Source organism: Protopterus annectens, chromosome 6.part0, assembly GCF_019279795.1.
Source record: "Protopterus annectens isolate FY-2018-M chromosome 6.part0, PAN1.0, whole genome shotgun sequence".
Lineage (NCBI taxonomy): Eukaryota > Metazoa > Chordata > Ceratodontiformes > Protopteridae > Protopterus > Protopterus annectens.
Window position 1 is genome coordinate 1,709,852,123 of NC_056737.1, and position 19,980 is coordinate 1,709,872,102.

General features: G+C 37.2%; 1 protein-coding gene across 4 annotated transcripts in view; it reads right to left on the reverse strand.

Moving 5' to 3' along the window:
* The window catches only part of KIAA2012 (KIAA2012 ortholog), a 971,910-nt gene that overhangs the window by 469,959 nt on the left and 481,971 nt on the right, over positions 1-19,980 (reverse strand). For all 4 annotated transcript variants that reach the window (XM_044075102.1, XM_044075103.1, XM_044075104.1 and 1 more), the window contains exons 9-10: positions 19,073-19,444; positions 9,415-9,588 (exon numbers count right to left, since the gene is read on the reverse strand). In XM_044075102.1, coding sequence (XP_043931037.1) covers positions 9,415-9,588; positions 19,073-19,444 — 546 coding nt within the window. The remainder of the gene's footprint in view (positions 1-9,414; positions 9,589-19,072; positions 19,445-19,980) is intronic.

The following is a 19,980-nucleotide window of genomic DNA, read 5'->3' on the forward strand; positions in this document are numbered from 1 at the left end:
CTTTGGAATTCAAGCCGACTGAGGGTAGCCTGCCAGCAGGATAACCCAAGTGTAATGACTGCAACAGTGAAACACGAAGAACATCTGTGTGTGTGGATAATGCATGATTTACCTCTAGTTGGTGTGATTTGATCACAAGGTGAAGCCGAGTGATTAAACAAAGTCAATCATAGATAAATCCTGTGTTACCAACACATGGAAGTGGACTATAGCTATTATACAATGATATTATTTAGGAAAAAAATCTTAGCTTTTCTAAATAATGTCATTGTGTTAAAAATCTTTAGCGCTCCTCCACTGGCTTTTGGCTGTCTGGTGCACTCAGTTAACATACATACTGCGCATGTGCACCCCCCCCCCCAGCCCTTCTAACACTAAATATTGAGGACTGAAATTACTAAGTGAGTTGCTTTGGAACTGACTCTAAGTTTCCAGAATGGAAAGGTGTGAGATTTTTTTTTTAAATATATATATATATATATATATATATATATATATATATATATATATATATATATATGGTGGCACAGCGGTTAGCATTGTCACCTCACAGCAAGAGGTTCTCCAGTTAGATTCTCGGCTGGGGTGCCTTCTGTGCGGAGTCTGCATGTCCTCCCTGTGGTCGCGTGGGTTTCCTCCGGGTGCTCCGGTTTCCTCCCACATCTCAAAGACATGCTGTAGGTGGACTGGACACTCTAAATTGGCCTTAGGTGTGAGTGCGTGCATGTGTGTGCTTTCTGTGGAAGGTTGGGTGCCGGGCTGGCAACTCAACACTGTAAAAACTCCACTGCCAATCATGAGCGGACAGGTGATCTGCTGTGGTGACCCCTAACCGGGAAAAGCAGAAAGAAGAAGAAGAAGAAATATATATATATAAATATATACTGTTGTAACCTACTCCATGGAGAAGACTCTTAGTTTAAGAATATTTTAAAAGCAGCTTGAATTCTCTGCTTAGTGGCATGGAAAAAGTAAGCTAATGTGTTTCTTCCTGTAGAAAAAGAAGCACAAGAAGAAATACATTAGTTTAGTTTCCTTGTGTCTCTAAGTGGACAATTCAAACTGCTTTCAAAAAAATCTTAAACTATTAGTTTGCTCCACAGAGTGGGTTACAAGGATGGTATTACAGTACATTTTCCAGTAGAAAGACTGGCTACACAGTGGCTGGACTTCTTTATATTGGTCTATTCTTGATTTACAATGGTTGGGCTGTCCAATCAGCATTCTCGATTTTCAATAGTAATGGGCCTTTATTATACAATGAATAGTATTAGCAGAGAAATGCAACAAATAGATAGCTAGATAAATAAATATAACAAGAGAACGTTAGATATATTTGTCTACGTTTAACGCTGTTAAATATATTACTGCAGCATAGCTGTTCTTGAAACTTGCAGATGAGCTTTGATTTTATCAGAATTCAAATATGACACTCACTTCACTCTTCTGTTTGAGTCCAGAATGGCACCACCTGTACACAGGTGTCATTTTTGTTAAAGGCACACTGAAAAATGTTAACATACAATTATAAAATGAAATAAATCTCCATTTACATATTTTATGTATGAAATTTTGCTTACTCCTATAGTGAATTACTTAACGAAAATGATACTTTTACATCACACCAATGAATGCCAAGGGGATTTACAGCCTTGCAAGATGCATTGCTGAGTAAATCTCATTTTTAAGAATTCTGGTTGATCTTGGTCAGTAATTTTTGGAAGTCTCTAAGTTATGTAACAATGTACTTTTATTTAGATAATGCACAACATGCATAAAGTAGGTTTGAGAAGATTATTTTAACAAAAGGATATGATACCTGTGATTCAGACAAATGAAACGCAAGATGAATTTTGTTTGAAAATTATATTGTTCAGAGTTTTTTCAAAGGTATCAGTTACTGGTTAAAGGACAACTATGTTCAGAAACTAAGCACAGTTTTAATCATATATTGGAATTCTATGCACCATTAAGGTCCTTGCATCAGTCTTAATGATTATCGTTTTATAATTTGCTCAGCCACAAAATAGAGGAAATATGGTAGAGGCAGGGCTACCAAAACAGTGTTCTCCAATGAATTTCCATATCTAAGTTAACTGAACAACTTCACTAATACTCAGTTTGTAAACCTACAAAATATTAATACAAAAAGTTAATAAATAATGAAAGATTTCAGCCCCAATTAGCAGTGGTGGCTGGTGACTTCAAATCAAAGGGGGGTTACAGGAGACAGTTGAATGGGTGGGGCCAATGAAAAGGGGTGTGACCAATTAGAAAGGAGTGGAGCTATGCTCACAACCACAAAAACTGGGTCTTTAATTAAATACGCTTCCCTGGGTGCCAAACCGTCATTATGAGAGTCCAATCAAGACAAAATGAAATGTAGAAGAAAAAAAATTTCAATGCATTGGCTACATGACAGCTTACTTAATATCTAGATGGAAACAAAAAGGGTGTGAGGCATGAAAAAATAAATTACTTTTTTAAATAAATTACTGGAATGCAAGTCAAAATCAAGTATAAAAAAACAAGCAGCGCTCAACTCAAACCACTTCGCCTTGCACTGCAGTTCTAATTATAATTTATATTCAGCTTTATAAAAGTACCAAGTAAAATGCTGAAAGTATCAATCTCTGTGATACCCCCACTTGTAAAAATGTTTCTTATCCAAAAAAGACCTGCTGCCTGACAACAACTATCTACTTGTTTCATGCGGAAAACATGATCAAAGTAAAAAATGACCAGCAAACAAGAAACAAGCTCAAGATAAATTGCTTAAAGGATTACTGCACAGGTTATGGACTACACATGATAGATTTGCATTCTGTTTAGTTTACTGGTAAAGCCTGAAAAGATGATTGCAAATATCCAAAAAATGCATTGAGCTTCTGAAAATAATGTAATGCTGTCCTTTATTACAAATACTGTCATATGCATTTCAGTACCTAAGGCTTATATGTTATCTAGCTATGTAAATATTCTCTACATGGCAACAACAAAAAGGTTTTCAGTGTTGGTAATTCTTTAACAGTATGCTTATTAAAGCTTACTTGCATCTTACAGTCTCAGACAAGCTTATCTGATGGTCATTAAAGTGTTGCTACTTAAACACAGAGCAACAGGCAGTGCAACAACATGCATTTTCTGAATAATAAGAAGCATAAATCAACAGTATAAAAATATGACAGAAAACCAAAACATTCTGCAAAATCAAGGACAGATGAAAAGCCACTGTAGTACTTGTGTCTACCTTGGATGGGGGATACTCTGCACACTTACACTGCATAACTACTCCTTGCCTTGCTTGGACACATCCAGAGTCATTACATAGGGAAATGGGTTGCAGCAAGCATGTCACAATTTGAAATGTCTCTGGCTGATGGTGATGGCCCTTACACATTTGTCATACCTCTCAACCTCAGAGCAATAAATCTGGATAAAGTCATAAACAGAAGTGGGACAAAGGCCCAAAAATAAGGACAATTTTTAAATATTGCTCTTATAAACTTAAAAAGATAATATAATAGTAGGTCTTGCATTAGTATGACTTTTCTGAATGGTATGAAATCTGAAACTCAAATGTCTGTCATTTGTTAACTTCAGTCTTTAATGATTTGCAACTAATTTGCCAAAAAAACACAATTTTATTAAAAACGGACCGAAAATATGATGCAAAAATATAAAAAAGCCACACAATACAGATGGAAACCTGTCAAAGAATGGACACTTTTTAATATTAGTACTGTTAAGTTGAGCAGCTGACAAAATAAGAGAATCTACATGTATTTCTGAAATAAAAGTAATCTACAACTCTGATCCTTACAATTATTTCTTAATTGTAAACCCTCCACATTTTCTTCCAAAACTGCCATTTTGGGGAGGGATTATTAGGAGGAGAGCAATATTTTGAGCCAAAGTCGGGGACAGTTGAGAGGTTTGGATATACCTAATTGTATAAAGAAATTTATTTGCATGTACCTCTTAACCTCTTAATGCAGGAAATCTGGACAAGGATAAATATATTGGAAGAACATACAGACAGTACTAAAAATTACTGCTGTATAAACTTAGTTGATAGAATAGCAGGTCTTGCTTTAGCATGCATTTTTCTGAAGGGTATGAATTCTGAAACTCAATTGGTGACTTCATTCCTAAATGATTTGCCAGAAAACCATAAATTTTATGAGGAACAAATCAAAAAGAAGCAAAAATCTATTCATTCTGTGAAAATCTGTACAGTTGAGAGGTATAGTTCAGCCAGGGCTGTCTTTGAGTTTGCCGCCCTTCCCCCCTCACAAAATCATGGTTGAATGGGGCCTCCCCCTGCAGCCATTCCAATGCCCCATTACTTGGCTATTTCATCCCATTTACCATAAACACTGTAATGTGCATACTGCTTTACTTCAATGATGATTTGGATTTCATTTAAAAGTTTAATTTTACATTTTACAGCACAAACACTAATAGACATCTGCTAAACAAAGCAATGGAGTCTCACAATGAAAATAGACTTAGCATTAAAACTTCTCTGCCCTTGAAACTCACATTCATTGAAACAGCATTGAAACCCACATTCAAAGAAAATATCTGTCCAGTGGCAGATAAAGATTAACTTTGGGCTGTTTTCAAATCATAGGCCCCTTGCACACAAAACATACATGTGTTCTTTGATACACCTTCCTGATTGCATTCAATTATATTCCTTGTATAATACAGTAGAGTTGTTAGAGGGCATTTTAATTTTATTGTTTTGAACATTTTTCCAGTAAACAAAGAAACAAAATGCATGCACCAGTAATGACAAAACTGCCCAGTTTAGAACATTTCCATCATAAAAATCTACTCAAACTTCTACAATCCACCAGTATCAGCAAATATGCACAATCTCTGCAGAAGTAAAAATCATCTAAATAATTCCACATTAAAGAGATCTGTAACTAATGAAGAGGTTGCTGCTAGCAAACAACATTATATTTCATTGTTTCATCTACAAATAAAGTGCCTGTTGCCCTTGAGGAATAAATTGCCCATGCTACATTAAAAAAATATAAGCTAGTAATATTGCAATAGGGGATGGATGGCAAACTGATAACAGGTTCATAGTTACTAGGTATCTCCACCAAAGAGGACAGTCTCAGGACTGCAGCATCCACCCCCTTTAAAAGTACAACACAGTACAGTATCAGCAATGCATCTACATACTGCATGAGTAGAACCCGCAGCCTTCTGCATTGAAAGCAAGTACACTATCTGTTTTGCTATTAACAATTCAAACAGCCTCAGCATAACCAGCACTAAACTTCTCTTACGCTGAAGCTCTTAGCTCCTTGTAAAATCCACTTGGCACTCAACTGTATCTCTCAACTTTGTAGCACATGAGCACAATAAATTAGGTAAAAGCCAAAATGTATTGGGGGGAACGACAAAAGGCCAAAAACCAGGGACACATTTTAAACATTGCTTGTATAACCTTGGAAAGTTGCTAGAATAAAATGCTGTGCTACCGCCATGCATTTCACTGCCAAGTCTTGAACCCAGGACCCTGTGCACTACACTCAGAGCAACATACCACTGTGCCATATCAGCTGAAAAACAGAAAGACTGAAACTTAAATGGCTATCCTTTAGTGAATTTAGTTCTCACCATAGCTCTCAACCTCTTAGCACAAAACACATAGACAAAGCCAATAATGGGGGAGTACAGCCCCCAAACATAATAAGTGAATTCAGTGCTCACCATAGCTCTCTACCGCTTAGCACAAATAATCTGCACAAAGCTAATAATGGGGAAATACAGCCCCAAAAATAGGGACACATTTCAAATATTGATCTTATAAACTTAGAAAATTGCTACAATAAAATGTTTTGCATTGCCACATACTTTCTGAAGAATATGAATCCTGAAATTCAAATGTCTGTCATTATTTAATGAATTCAAAATCCAGAAAACCACAGATTTTATGACGAACAGAATAGAGCAAAAATATGAGGCAAAAATCTGAATGCTTTTCACAAGTGGTGGTGGTTAGGGAATTCAGGTTCTTGCTACCTGCACCCAAGGTTGAGGGTTTGAACCTGAGTTACTCTCTCTAGCCACCAGTTATAGTTAACTGGGGCATTTCACACACACACACACCTAGTTCAAGAAGTGAAAAAGAAGCACACGGCACACACACAAAAAGCTAGTACCTGGAGACTGCTCCAAATAAGCAGTGAAAGTCCATCTGCTCCGATACCCAAACTCCATGTTTTTTCCTGGTGCTGGAATGTGCGTGCACTGCCATTATGTGTTCTGAACATGCAACAGACTGGTTAACCAGTGCTGGAATGCACATGCACTGCCTCTATGCATTCCGAGCATGCACCAGACTGGTTAAACAGCAGTCTGGATTCGAGTTTCCATGCACGAGTTCCGGGATTTTTTTTTATTTTGGTTTTCTTTTTGCACAGCTGGGGGGGGGGGCTGTAGTCCATTTGTACTGCTGGGGATGGCTGTAGTCCTGCAGTTCAATAGCATGAGCCACCACTGCCTATTAGATATTACAACCTCCGTGGTTGTGAATCTTTGAATAAAAAAGTACAACTTTTAACTGTTAATGAACCTACTGTTAGTGATGCAAGAACAAGACTACATTTATTATGATAGATTACTAACAGTAGCTTTATCAGATGGATACCAAATGGCAGGCATTCTGAAGTGATGTTGGTCTCCATTTAATGTCACTTTTTTGCAAAATGGTCCCTCAATATGATGTTGTTTTGTCTTTACCTTTATTTTTCCTTGTATGTATAACTGACTAAAAGGACCACCATGATCAAAGAAAAAATACCTTTTTTATTGCTGTAGGGATATTTCATTTAAATTTTGGCTGTGGGGAATTGTATCGCTGCCTCTTTTCCCTCTTGGAAAATTTCATTTTTGTTTTGGCTGAGGGGGTGCTGAAGTACTCCATCTCTTTATCATTGCACTTGCATGTGCTATCGTACTGGGGGGTTTAGTGTACTCCTTTATCCTGGTAAAGACTGGTTACAGGGGTATTTTGAAGCATTTGCTTCTTCCTCGCCTATCTAACTGTGCGGATGGTGTGTAAGGGAGATAAGATACTATAGAATCTTAGTCAAACTGCTTCAGCAGCTTAGTGATAGTGATGTGAGGATCCTAAATCTGAATCTACCTTAAAGCATGAACTTCTTCACATTCACCAGCCTATTGCCTTTATTACTGGAACATGGTGCCAGTCTGGAATATTATTACATTTTTTTCCTTGGTTGCATGGGTGCGTTGTCCATTCTTTGTCTGTTTTGCTGCTTTCATGATTTTGTTTTATCTTCATCTTCAAAGTAGCTGGCTGCTTACAATTTCTTATCTTGTATTGTAACCAGTAATGTCCATGTAGCACTTTAAATAGTTTAAGTAGTTATTATATTTTATTCTTTGTGTATTTTAAGTTGTTCGACCTCAAACTACCATGATGAGGTGGCCATGCTAACACGATTTTGTTTGATTTTAATTTTCACTAAATCCTTTTCCTTTTTACAGTGTAATGTGTGTCCCCAAAAAATTACATTTCAGGCTGTTCTCTCCATTCACTTAGAATGAATATTCTCATAATCATTGAAGAGAATGGCAGTAGATTGTTTTTAGTCTCTCACTCACTCTCATTATGGTTCCTTTCTTTTTCTCAGTTACAGTCAGGGCTTAAATTAAATTTGTTTGTAAAAGTTAAGAATTTGTTAGGAACAGGGAATCCACCACCACTCACTCCCCTGTCAGACAACACTGTTAAGTTCCCCATAATTTCATACTGAGCTGCTCCGTCAGCTGAGAATAATTCCACACAGTAGCAGGAGCCTTCTAGCTGATATTCCTGCAGATCAGCTCTTTCCCCACAGGAGAAATTTAATGAGCAGTAAGATGTAAGAGACAAACTCCTGATGAAAGGCTTTTGATATTTTATGTAAAATAAACATGGTATGGACTGAGAAAACTGAAGAGCATATACAAGCCACACAAAGTGAGAAATAGTTAAACAGGTAAATCAAGGTAAATCATACTTTATGTATGCAAATGAATGTGTCTTTTTGTGGGGAGGAAAATACCTTTTGAGATACTGAAACATTGTTTTCAGCCTGTCGTTACTGAGAAATCCAGTTCTTTTAACTGTCATTTTTGAGCACACGCAACTCCAGTTTTGCTATTTGCAAATTCCGAGGCAGTTTTATTATTTTCTTTTCTTTTTGTAACTGTTCTCCTTTTCATAGATACAGGTATCATATTATAAAGTCAGTGAAAGTAGAGATATGATTACTTGAAACTCTCATAAAACTTCCTCTAGGAGCATGGAATGGTTGAAGATCAAAGGGTATAATTTGAAAAGCTCACCAGGACCTTTGCAAAGAAAAACTTGGACCCTGCAGACTGTAGTTCAAAGTTATAGTCTCAAGAAATGACAGCACATTGTTGGGTATTATCAAAACAAGATAGGAGACTTTGGATCAAACAGACTGTCTGACAAATAAAAATTATTAATAAGCGTTGGCTAAGAAACAAAGTCACAGTGAGCCATGGGTATTAGTATTACACAGAACATCAAAAAATGATCAAAAGCTTGATTTCTTTTCAGGTTCTGCTCATAGCTGTCCTTTAACTGCTTATGAACTTTGTAACTTAAAATGAATTTCTTATCAAAGTATTCTAGTCTCAGTCTATACTCATAGAATTTATTTTATGTATTTATTTTACTTATTTTTGTTGACCAAGAAAGTCCAACTGGGTGGTAAAGCCCATTTACAGAGGAGGCCAGGGAAGAAAAATTTCACAGTATCTTTATGCAAGTTTATATCATAAAATACAGAAATGTTTCATATAAAATTAATATTTACAAAAAATAACTTGGAAACAGAATTAACATATTGATAAAACTGATTATACATTTGCATGACAGTACAGCTAATATCAAATATCCTTAAAATGAAATTGTAGCACAGATTTAATGTTTCATAGAATACTAATTCAGTTTGTGTGCTGATTTGCAGTAACATATACTGATATGATAACGCATAGGTATGACTATTATTTATAAACACATAGTGGGAGTGGAAAAGCAATCTAATCTTAGGAATAAAAAGTATTTATCAAAAGATTAGGAGTTAAAGAAGAAGAAGAAGGAGTAAATGGAAGAGTAATCCCCATGGAGGTTAGTTACTTGAAGTGAAAAAGTGAATGCAGGAGTGTGAAGGAAGGAGAAAGAAAGAAAGAACTTAATGGTAAATGGTAAAAAGGGAGGAGACTGATAAAAATATTCTCTGCATAAAAGGTTTCTGAATGATGCTCTGAGAGAAGTAGCCATGCAGTTATGATAATTATGTAGGGTAGGTTATAGAAGCTACTGTTAGCTCATTTGACATCTCTTACCTCGCAGTTCCTCAGGCAGCACTCCTCGTACGATTCCTGTAGTTGCAGCTTTCATACTACTATTGCTGGCTTTGAAGCTAGCCATACTGCTCTGGTTCCCAGGTCCTTTCTTACCATTGATTGGTGGCAACAAGCTTACTGTTGGACCTACAGTGGGATTGGGAATGTTATCATCTAGAAAAATGAATGCAAAAATACAGTAAGTATAGCATACAACTGGAAAAAATGGAAGAATAGGTTACAATGTATACAGCAAGGAGCACTCAGGACAAGTACTGTGGACAGATGGTTAGGTTTATAATAGGTTGAAAGGGTTAGGCATTTTTGTTCTAGTCTGAGGTCTCTGCTTAAATGATATTTAACAAAATCATTACCAGTCTCTCCAGTATGCTGAAAACCTGAAGTGGTGGCATTAAATCTTACATTTCTATCTTAAACAAGAAAGCTACTCAGATGTCATTCCAGTGTCCTGCTAGTCTAGTACTATGGAAAGTATCCTTACAGCATAGTTACTACACATGCCAGTGTCAAAAAGTATACAAAAATATATCTATCTATATCTATGCCCTTCCTTTGATCACTGATGCAGTATTCCAATACTAGTAGGTTATCTCACCAAATAACCTGGATGTCTGCCCAGGGTACCAAAACCATAGTGCTATACATCAGACATACGACCTAAGCCTGTGGATGTAGGGTACATAAGTGGACATAGGAGCGTTAGCTCCTCAGGCTATCTCACTGCCAGTCTGAAAGCAGGCCTCAAATCCATCGGTCTGTTGTTCGCATGGTCATTGGTATCATCCTTGCCTTTGCTTACACAGAAAAGTGCCTCATTGGGAAACCCTCTTTGCTTTCTTTGTAATTTGATGTGTTAATCTGTTAGATATCAGCTAAGAGTGAGGTAAGTGAGGTTGTGGTAGGAAAATTCCTTATAAGGATCTCCACTCCCAGTGTCTTTTTTGTCTTGGAGCAGAACAAAACTATAAGCTTTGCCAGATTTTTCAATCAGTTGTACAAAATACCCAACACGTACATCTTTCCTCTCTTAGTTCCTATTTAGAAACTCAGAGCATGAAGTGCCTCACCCAATCTAAAATGGTAAAACCTTGGCATCCTGTGTCCCTGTCATTCAGAAAAGAAATTCAAATGGCTTAGGCCCAGAGGAGTAGCTGTCTCAACTAGTGCTCTGTACCACTCTCACAAACTTGTGCCCCACCCCGTCAGCTCTTTAAGAGGAAAAAAATCCTTGCCCCCCCCCAGCTATCATCAGAAGAGCAAAAAAAAAAAAAGTCTTCACATTACTGTAAGAATATAATTCTTCCCACAGTAAACCAGCCAATCAGACAACACCAAATCCATGTTCTCCCAGCTCTCCCAAGAATAGAAGAAAGAAATCTTTGAATTACAGTGGGAAGACAATCTGCAGCCCAGCTCTTCAAATAAAGAGCTAAAAAAAAGGAAAAACAAAAAAGGGCTTTACCCAAGTGCCTTTCTGTACTATATAGAAAAAAGCTCTCTTTCACACCCCGTAACACTTTCCACCTGGGGAAATTGCTGCCTTCACCACCCCCCCTGCTGCTGTACTGCCTAGAAATGAACTAACACCTGCCTAGTTAGACTTGGATATACCCACTGAGGCTTTGCTAGTGTCCTCTGCACATTTGTTCATTTCTCAGGTTCCTGCAACACTGCCAGAGGCCAGTATGGCATCTGAATCTTATGCGTCCAATATGACTGATCAAACCAATACAGTGGAAAAGGGGGATCCTAGGTTTAGTGAGTAGGATTTATTACTAGTATGTATGCTTCTTGTGCATACTTGGACAAGCTGCTGAAGGGATTGGTTGGGGGGAATTTTATTTTGGTGCTTGTGCAAACTTGGACAGAAATGTCGTTGGGGGTAAAATTTTGTTTTGGTGTTTGTGCACCATGGAAAGACTGCTAAGGGGACCATTGGGGGAAACATTTCATTTTCTTCCTTGTGCATACTTGGAGAGACTGCTGAAGAGGTTGTTGGGGAAAAGTTTCATTTTGTTGCTTGCAACCATGGATAAAGTACTACTGAAGGCATTGTTGGGGAAATGTTTCCTTTTGGTGGTTGTGCATACTTGGAAAGACTGTTGAAGACTTCTTTGGGAGAATATCTCATTTTGGTGCTTGTGCATATGTGGACAGACTGCTGAAGGGATCTTTACGGGAAATGTTTTATTTTGGTGTCATTTGGTCCTTGCGCATACATGGACAAACTGCTGAAGGGATTTTGGGGGGAAATTTTCATTTTGGTGTCATTTGAGTGCTTGTGCATACTTGCAAAAATGGCTGAAGGGGGTCATTGGGGGGAACATTTCATTTTGATGCTGAGTGCTTGTGCGTACATGGACAAATTACTGAAGCGATTGCCAGGACATTTAGAGAAAAAAAGCAAGTAATGCAGCACATCCAAGCATAACTTTAATGTATGTTCTTCTTGATTTTTAAAACAAGGACATAGTAAATCCCTTCTCTGAAGATTAAAACCCCTTGATGACCAGACTCACTGAAATTTAAGTGTTTCTGCAAAGGAGACAGACTCCACTGCATCTCTAATGATGGGGTGAGCCACTTACATCCTCCAAATGTATATTACTAGTCTCTTCATGGTCAATCAAAAAAGTAACATATGTCTCTGTCTCTCTTGAAAGCAGTGTTAGGGGGCATACCTCTCAATCTCCTAGCACAAGAAGGTTGGACAAAGCCTAAAATAATAGGATCAAAGCCCAAAAAAATAGGGACAGCTTTTAAATATTGCTGTCCTAAAGTTGCCAAATGAGGGTCTCACCCTGGGGTCTAAATGGCTTAGCTACTCCTGTGTTAACAGGGATCTGTTATTTAGTTCTAAGGCTGCAAACTTGATTAAATACTTGCAAGTACAAGGGAAAATGATGCAAGATTTCAAGAAACTCTTCCTTATCTCTTTCCCAGGTATTAGAGAAACTACCCAACTAAGTCCACTTTCTCCTAGGGACACAAGGTCTGCACAGAAGTGAAAAGATTCCAGGATAAACCTGCTAGAAACTCCAAGTCTAGGAACCTCCCTTTCCAAAACAAAAATCAGCCGTACTATTTCCTGCCACCTCTTGTTTCCCTCGGTCTGTCCCTCATTCCTTTTAGCTTGGCTGCTCATAACCTCAGGCAAATAGGTCCTGTCAATTATTTATCGAGGCTACAGAATGATTTGAAAGGATATTCCAATTTTCAAAGGTATCTCACCACCCCCTCCCAAACAAGTGCACCTCTTGATTGCTATCTTACAGGGTCTTCATGAACAAGACACAATATAATCTGTGCCCGTGCAGCATGTAGGAAAAGGGTTTTATTCCAGTCTTTTTCTGGTACTTAGAAAAGAAGGAGAATGGAGGCTCTGTTCCCGATTTGTCAAATCATAACACTTTCCTGAAGCTGCCCTCTTTCAAAATGCTTTCTCTGCAGACTCTCCTTCCTTACATCCTTCCACATGCTTTTATTGGTGTCCTTGGATATGAAGAATGCTCATCTCTACATTCCCATTCATTCTTCTTGCAGGAAGTTTCAAAGGTTTTCTGCTTGTTCATCACACTTGCAGTTCTCTGCTTTACCCTTTGGGTTACCTACTGCCCACAGATGCTTCACAAAATTCCTGACCCCTGCAATCACTTGTTTCAGAATTCAGGGTATTCAGATATTCCCATACCTCAACAACCTGCTAATACAGGCATCTTCTCAAGAGCATCTGTTAAAGCATCTCAGCTATGCTATCTCCCTTCTACAGATTCTGGGGTTTACAATAAATCTAAAAAAAAGGTTGCACTGACCCCTAGCAAGGACCTAGTCTTTCTAGACAGCGCACTAGATATGTCTCATGCTGGTCTTTCTCTCACAAGAGAAAATCACGTCCATTTCTATGTACTTTCATCCCCTAAAGCCTCTTTAAATTTGTCCTGCAAGGGAAATTATCACATCTCTGGGGTTTTTGGCTGCATCCATCCCCATGATTCCTTCACAAAGCCATATATGAGAAAGATCCAGTTGTACCTAAAATCTCTCTGGTCTCAACATTGTCATCCTTTGGATAATCAGATCCTACTACTTCCTTTTCAGAAGTTAGAATTACAGTGGTGGATCTCTCTGGTGCAACTCAGTCCATGCCTTACATTCAAACCTGGAGTTCCCTCTCAGGAACTACACACAGATGCTTCAGACCTGACATAGGGGGAATACATGGTTCCCTAAGACTCCAGGGGCAATGGACCCCAAAACAAAGGACAGAACACATCACTGTAAAGTGAATGAGCACACTCATTCAGGCCCTGCAAATTTTTTACCACTCATGAAATCCAGGTCCCCTAAGGATCTTTACAGACAATGCAAAAGTCATGTGGTATATAAACAAGTGTGGGGGGATCAAGTCTTATCAACTATGCTGACTGTCTCTTCTAGCATAGGAATAGGCCATATAAGCAAACCTGTCCCTATAAGCAGTTTACATTCCCTCTCAGGACAATGTCCTGGAGGATTTTCTAAGTAGATCCCTGGAAGATCCTCACGAATGAATGCTGAACAGGGAGGTCTACCTACATATATTCCACAAAAACAGGGTATTCCTCAGATAGACCTATTTGCCACCATTCACAACAAGCAGCTCAGGCAGTTTGCTTCAGGACTCCTTGCTCCCAGGCTTAGAGGACTGACACCATGTCTTTTCCTTGGGATGGAAGGTTTCTTTATGTCTTCCCACTTCTACCCCTAATCCCAAAGATTCTGTTAAAGATTGAAAGGGACAAGCCGATATTCTTGCTGGCAGCTATCTTTTGGCCCAGGCAGCTATTATCTGGCCAGGGGTCATCATCACAAATTATCCTGTACAGCAGACTTTCTCACACACGAGCTCTTTACCCTATACCAACCACCTATCTTTAAGCAGGACAGTGTGGATGATAGAATTCTGATCCCTTTCAGACACCAATTTTCTGAGGACATGCTATAGATTCTTCAAGAGGTGAGAAAACCTACCACTAGAAAATCCTGTATCTCCAAATAGAAATAATTTTCTGTCTGTTCTCATACTAACAAGAAAAATCAATCATATGCAAACTGGGATTCCTACTATTCGTTCTTCTTTGTGTGAACTACTAAGTGCCAGTCTAGCCTACCCCTTTATTAAGGGATGCCATCTCTGCATGTTTGCCTCTAGACCTACCACTGCTTTATAGAATTGAGGTAAAAAAAGGTTCATCAAGGGTGTCCTTTATTTGAACCTACCTAGGAGGGTTTTCCCCCTTCATGGGACTTGAACTTTGTCTTGTAAAAGCTTACTCAGCTACCTTTTGAGTCAGCAGCTTTCACTTCTCTGAAATTCTGCACATGAATATCCATTGTACTAGTGGTCCTTACTTCTTTTAGAAAGGTTTCTGACCTTCAGGCCCTTAGGGCATTTTTCATAATGACAGGGTTTCTCTGAGCATCAGTCGTTCCTTTGTGTGTAAAGTAGTCAATGAGTTATCCCTTAACCAAGCCTTCAATCTTTCCACCTTCTTTCCAAATCTTCAGAACAAAAGTGAAACATGCTTCATTTCCTGGATGTGCACAGGCAGCTCAGACTATATTTGGATAAAATTAATGACATTCAGAAAACTGACCAGTTGTTTGTTCCCTTTCAAAAGGCCAAGTTGGGTAAGCCTGTCTCTTACCAAACCATTGCTAACTGGATATCTGAGTCTATTTCCTTGTCACATCCACTGTGGTAAATCCTAACTATCACCTGGTTAAAGCCCACTACACTAGAACAGTTGCTTCCTCTAGAGCCTTTTACAAAGCAATCAATTCCATGGCCATTCTTGAAGCAGCCACTTGGTCATCTGTGCACACTTTCACAAAACATTATAAAGTAGATGCTTTCTCAGGATCCAGAGCTTACTTTGCCACATCTGTTCTCTCCAGATTAATTGACAGTTTTCTCTATACCTGATCCATTACAGTTTATGAAATCTATTCACACTTTCTAAATGTTAACTTTTTGAAATCACATATCAGTACTGGAATACTGCAACAGTGATCTAAGGAAGGACATAGTACAGCTGTGTAAGAATTTACCATAGCAGGAGATGTCCTACCCACATATATATCTATAGCTTTATATTGATATACATTATATGTATGTATGTGTATAATGGCAGATAGTATATATTTATCTTTCTGGTCACTGGCATATATACCCCCTCAAATATGAACAAATGAACATATACACTGAAATACACTGTGTGCATCATATATTTAAAGACTTCAAATATGCAAAGTGATTTAGTAAATCAAGACACATGCAGAAGGGCTTACTGCTTATCAAATGATATATAAAATCAGTGTATACCAAGATCATGTATTCCACTTTCTGTGGGAGGTATGGGCCTCCTCAAAATTGATTACATGCAATCATGGGACTGCACACATATCTACTGATCTCATCAGATTCAAAAATCGATGAAAGTTTTAAAACATGGGGAGAAGAAATCTAAGATGACAACTTTGTTTGTTTTATCTAAAGCATTTCAGTGTCAAGTGGGAATGGAAATCAAAAAAGAAGTAGTCAAAAATCAGACAGCCATTGATGTGCCACAAAAGGAACAATAGTTGAAAACCAGATATAGCAGTCCAAGAAAAAAGACAAAAGCGTGAAATTGCTGCACTCTGTGAATACAATGTTATACATACAGAGAAACACAAAATCATAAAATATTAGAATTTCCAGGTAGAAATGAGAGCAATCTGGAAGAAAGATACTCAGACAGTTTCAAAAGCACGAGAAACAATGGGTTTAATAAAAAGAAATTTACAGTTGTAGTTAGATATGCTACTAATACATGTAACCCCATATGAATTACAGAAAGAGTCAATTCTGCGCACATTGTAGGTGCTGAGAAGAACATTTTGGCTAACATCAAAGAGTGAAACAATACTAATTTCATGAACTCCAATTGTTCCCTGACATAGGAATGAGGTCCATTCCTGTCATGGTATTAGAAAAAAATATTTTTCTTATAAAGCTCAATACAAATGCAATTTACTACCTTGTCAGCTTTGGATAAGATCCATTATATGATCAGTTGAGGTCATCGAACATCTACATTTACAAAGTTATTTATAAATACTGAGCTCCCAGAATTTTATTTAATACAGATACACAATTGTGCATTATTTAAAATTAGAGTTAAATTTTTGGTTTTATGTACAATATAGTAACATTATATATATATATATATATATATATATATATATATATATATATATATATATTTATGGATTCCTATTACAACAACGAAAGTTCACTACTTCGAACTTGTAATGGGAAGCCTCACTTCTGCGAAAGTTCACTTTAATGAAAGTGAACTTTTGCAAAAGTCCACTTCACCGAAAACACCGCAGCACAGTGGAAGACATAAAAAGCAAGCTATGTCCTCCACTATGGTGTGATAGTCATGGACCTTAGGGCATGGGTTAGGGTAAGGAGATAGTTAGTAAAGCTATCCCCTTACCCTAACCCATGCACTAACCCTAAGGTTCATGACTATCGCACCATAGTGGAGGACGCTATGTCCTTCACTGCACTGCAGTCATCACGGACCTTAGGGTTAGGGCACGGGTCATAGTAAGGGGATAGCCCTACAGGCTATCCCCTTACTATGACCCGTGCCCTAACCCTAAGGTTCGTGAGTACTGCACGGAAGTTCGGTACAACACCTGTTCGTTGTATTGAACTTCGCGTAAGTGCACTTTCGATTAAGTGCACTTTCACTGCAGTGAGCATTCCATGCACTATTTCGAATTAGTGAAAATTTGATCTAGTGTATGGAACCCATATATATATATATATATATATATATATTTAGAATATATATATATATTTAGAATATATATATATATATATATATATATATATATATACACACACACACACGCACACATATATATATATATATATATATATATATTATAAATTATAACTTACATATTATTATTTATAATATATATATATATATATATATATATATATATATATATATATATATATATATATATATATATATATATATAGATATATAAAGCAAGACTAAACCTTATAAGAAATAAGAGCATGATTTCATTAGTTTAATGCTCTACTTACCAGATGATCATTCATTCACCCATTTCTGCAATATGGAAATCTAACTTCAGTAACAGTTTATATTAGGAATGCAAAACTTTTAACATACGTTTAACAAACGTATCTTTAAACAGTTGCTAATGAAAACCAGCTGACCTGTCATGCTTCCCTTCTTTGTTTGGATAACATGGTTCAATATTTCACTGCTTCCTTTATGGAAACCCAGAATTAATTTACTTCAACAAGAAAAAAATGAAAAGTGTAACTCATAAGCTTGTGTCACTGGAAACATTCAAGCTGTCAGATGAGGAACTGACACTGTGCAATAAATATTAAACTTTTCACACTCTACAGTCATGTGTTACATTCAGAAACAAATGTTTATCAGTTAATAGAGACCAAGAGATAACATCTCATGGATTTGCAAAAACTCTTAGCAAAATTTCAAAATGGTTTTGGAAGACTATTAAAAAGCCTGGTGGATTTTTGTTTTGAAGTTTTGTTCGGCTGTTTTCTGATTTATAGTTAATAGTTATAGTGTGCAACATTTGGAAATATATGGGATGTTGGTCACATGTATTTCCTTTTTTGAAGTGAGATAGGCTTAGTATTTTAGATTTGTTTTTTTTCCTAACTTTTGAAGTGAGGAATGGGGAGCTATATATCAATTAATATGTCTCATTTTAATTGTTTTAATTTCTAAACTATAGGTGTAAGGCTTAAATAGAAAAACAATACACTTGTGCATTTATAACATTCAAATAGAACTAGAGCTGATTTGATTGCTTTTGAAAGACATGAAAATTTGTCTGAGTTAGAAGCAGTTACTTTGACTTATTTTTTTTCACTGTCATTATATAGGGCAAATTAAGTGGTAAATGTTGGTCTGGTCTTCTTAATTATCCATTTACTTGTCACTTCACTGTCATTTGCTTATCAGGTCAAGAGTAACAGTTGAAGAAGACTTAAGTAATGACATAAAAATAAGTATCTAAATAATTAACAATAATTATAAAAGGTAAAAAGTGAAGGATCCAACAGTATAACAAAAGGAGCAGGACAGGGTGGATAAGAAGCATGGAAGAGAGATGGGTGATGTGCATAATATGTAGGGTGGTAGTGTGACTCACACAGCATTGATGTTACAGCGCATGTGGGATTCTGAGAAGTGTGGGAGAGCTTCAGCTGAGAATATCTGAGCTGGAAATGACAGTGAACTGGCTAGTTGTGTGAGAAAATGCAGAGTAGGACAGATGGGGGGGGGGGGGCAACAGGAGGCTTGAAAAGGCAGTGGGAATGGCAGAATACACGAAGACATGGATAGATATTGTCAGAGGAGTCGTACAGAAATGTGAAAGAAAAAGTATAAAGGAGGTCAAGACAAAGGGACAAGTGGAAAAAGACAGTAAAAAGGGATGAAAGGGAGACAGATCTTATGGAATTGATTTACTATCAGGGCTCTCACAACATTACTACTGTTGTGGCTTTGTTGATACTTCTTACCTTTGTCACTGTCTTCCCCTGGTTCAGTAGTTATTTGGGTTGGCCCCATCTTCTTGCCTTCCAGACCAAACTCATTCACTTCCACCAAATACTGATAAACACCAGTAGACAGATGATTGTTTTCCACTGAAGGCTGATTGGCACCCATCGACTGCTGATTGTGTTCCATTAAATGCTGCTTGGCCTCCACTGTTGGTTGCATAGCTTCTATATCAGAATGATAGTGGTCTTTGGGCAATGCTGATGTCTTCTGATCAAAATTCCTCTCAGGCTGATTCAGTAGGTCATTTGGTCTGTGTATAGGTTCATCATCCTCAGTGCTTGTGTTAGTCATCGTTTCTTCATCTAATGTGTAGCCATATAGCTGTGTACCTAAAATAGAAAAGAGACATAACGTAGTAAGTTCTCAAAATTATATCTCTTCTGCAAGGAAGTGTGAATACTTATTGCCATAATCAAACACTTTCAGTGGGGAAAATACCCGTGTCCAATTATATTCCAGTCTAGATATTAAACTTGTTTTCCTGTAAAATGTGTTGCCACTTTTACCTAAGCTAAAAAATTCTCATTGGACTTGTTTTATATAGTCTTAAATGCACTAGCTATTTAAGCCTCCACCATTTCCTCAAGTTGGATGTTTCAACTGTCCACTGTACCTTCTATTAAGAAATGTTTCCTTGCATTTCATTTGAATCATTCCAGCATCATCTTCAAACCATAATCTTTTGTCATGGAGCATCTTTTTTCACTGGGCAAAAATGTATTATTATTGCTGTTGTTTACTCCAGTAAAAAAAAAAAAAATATATATATATATATATATATATATATATATATATATATATATATATATATATATATCTATATGGTTCTACCTGACATAATCGACACGCCAGAAGACCGACAACG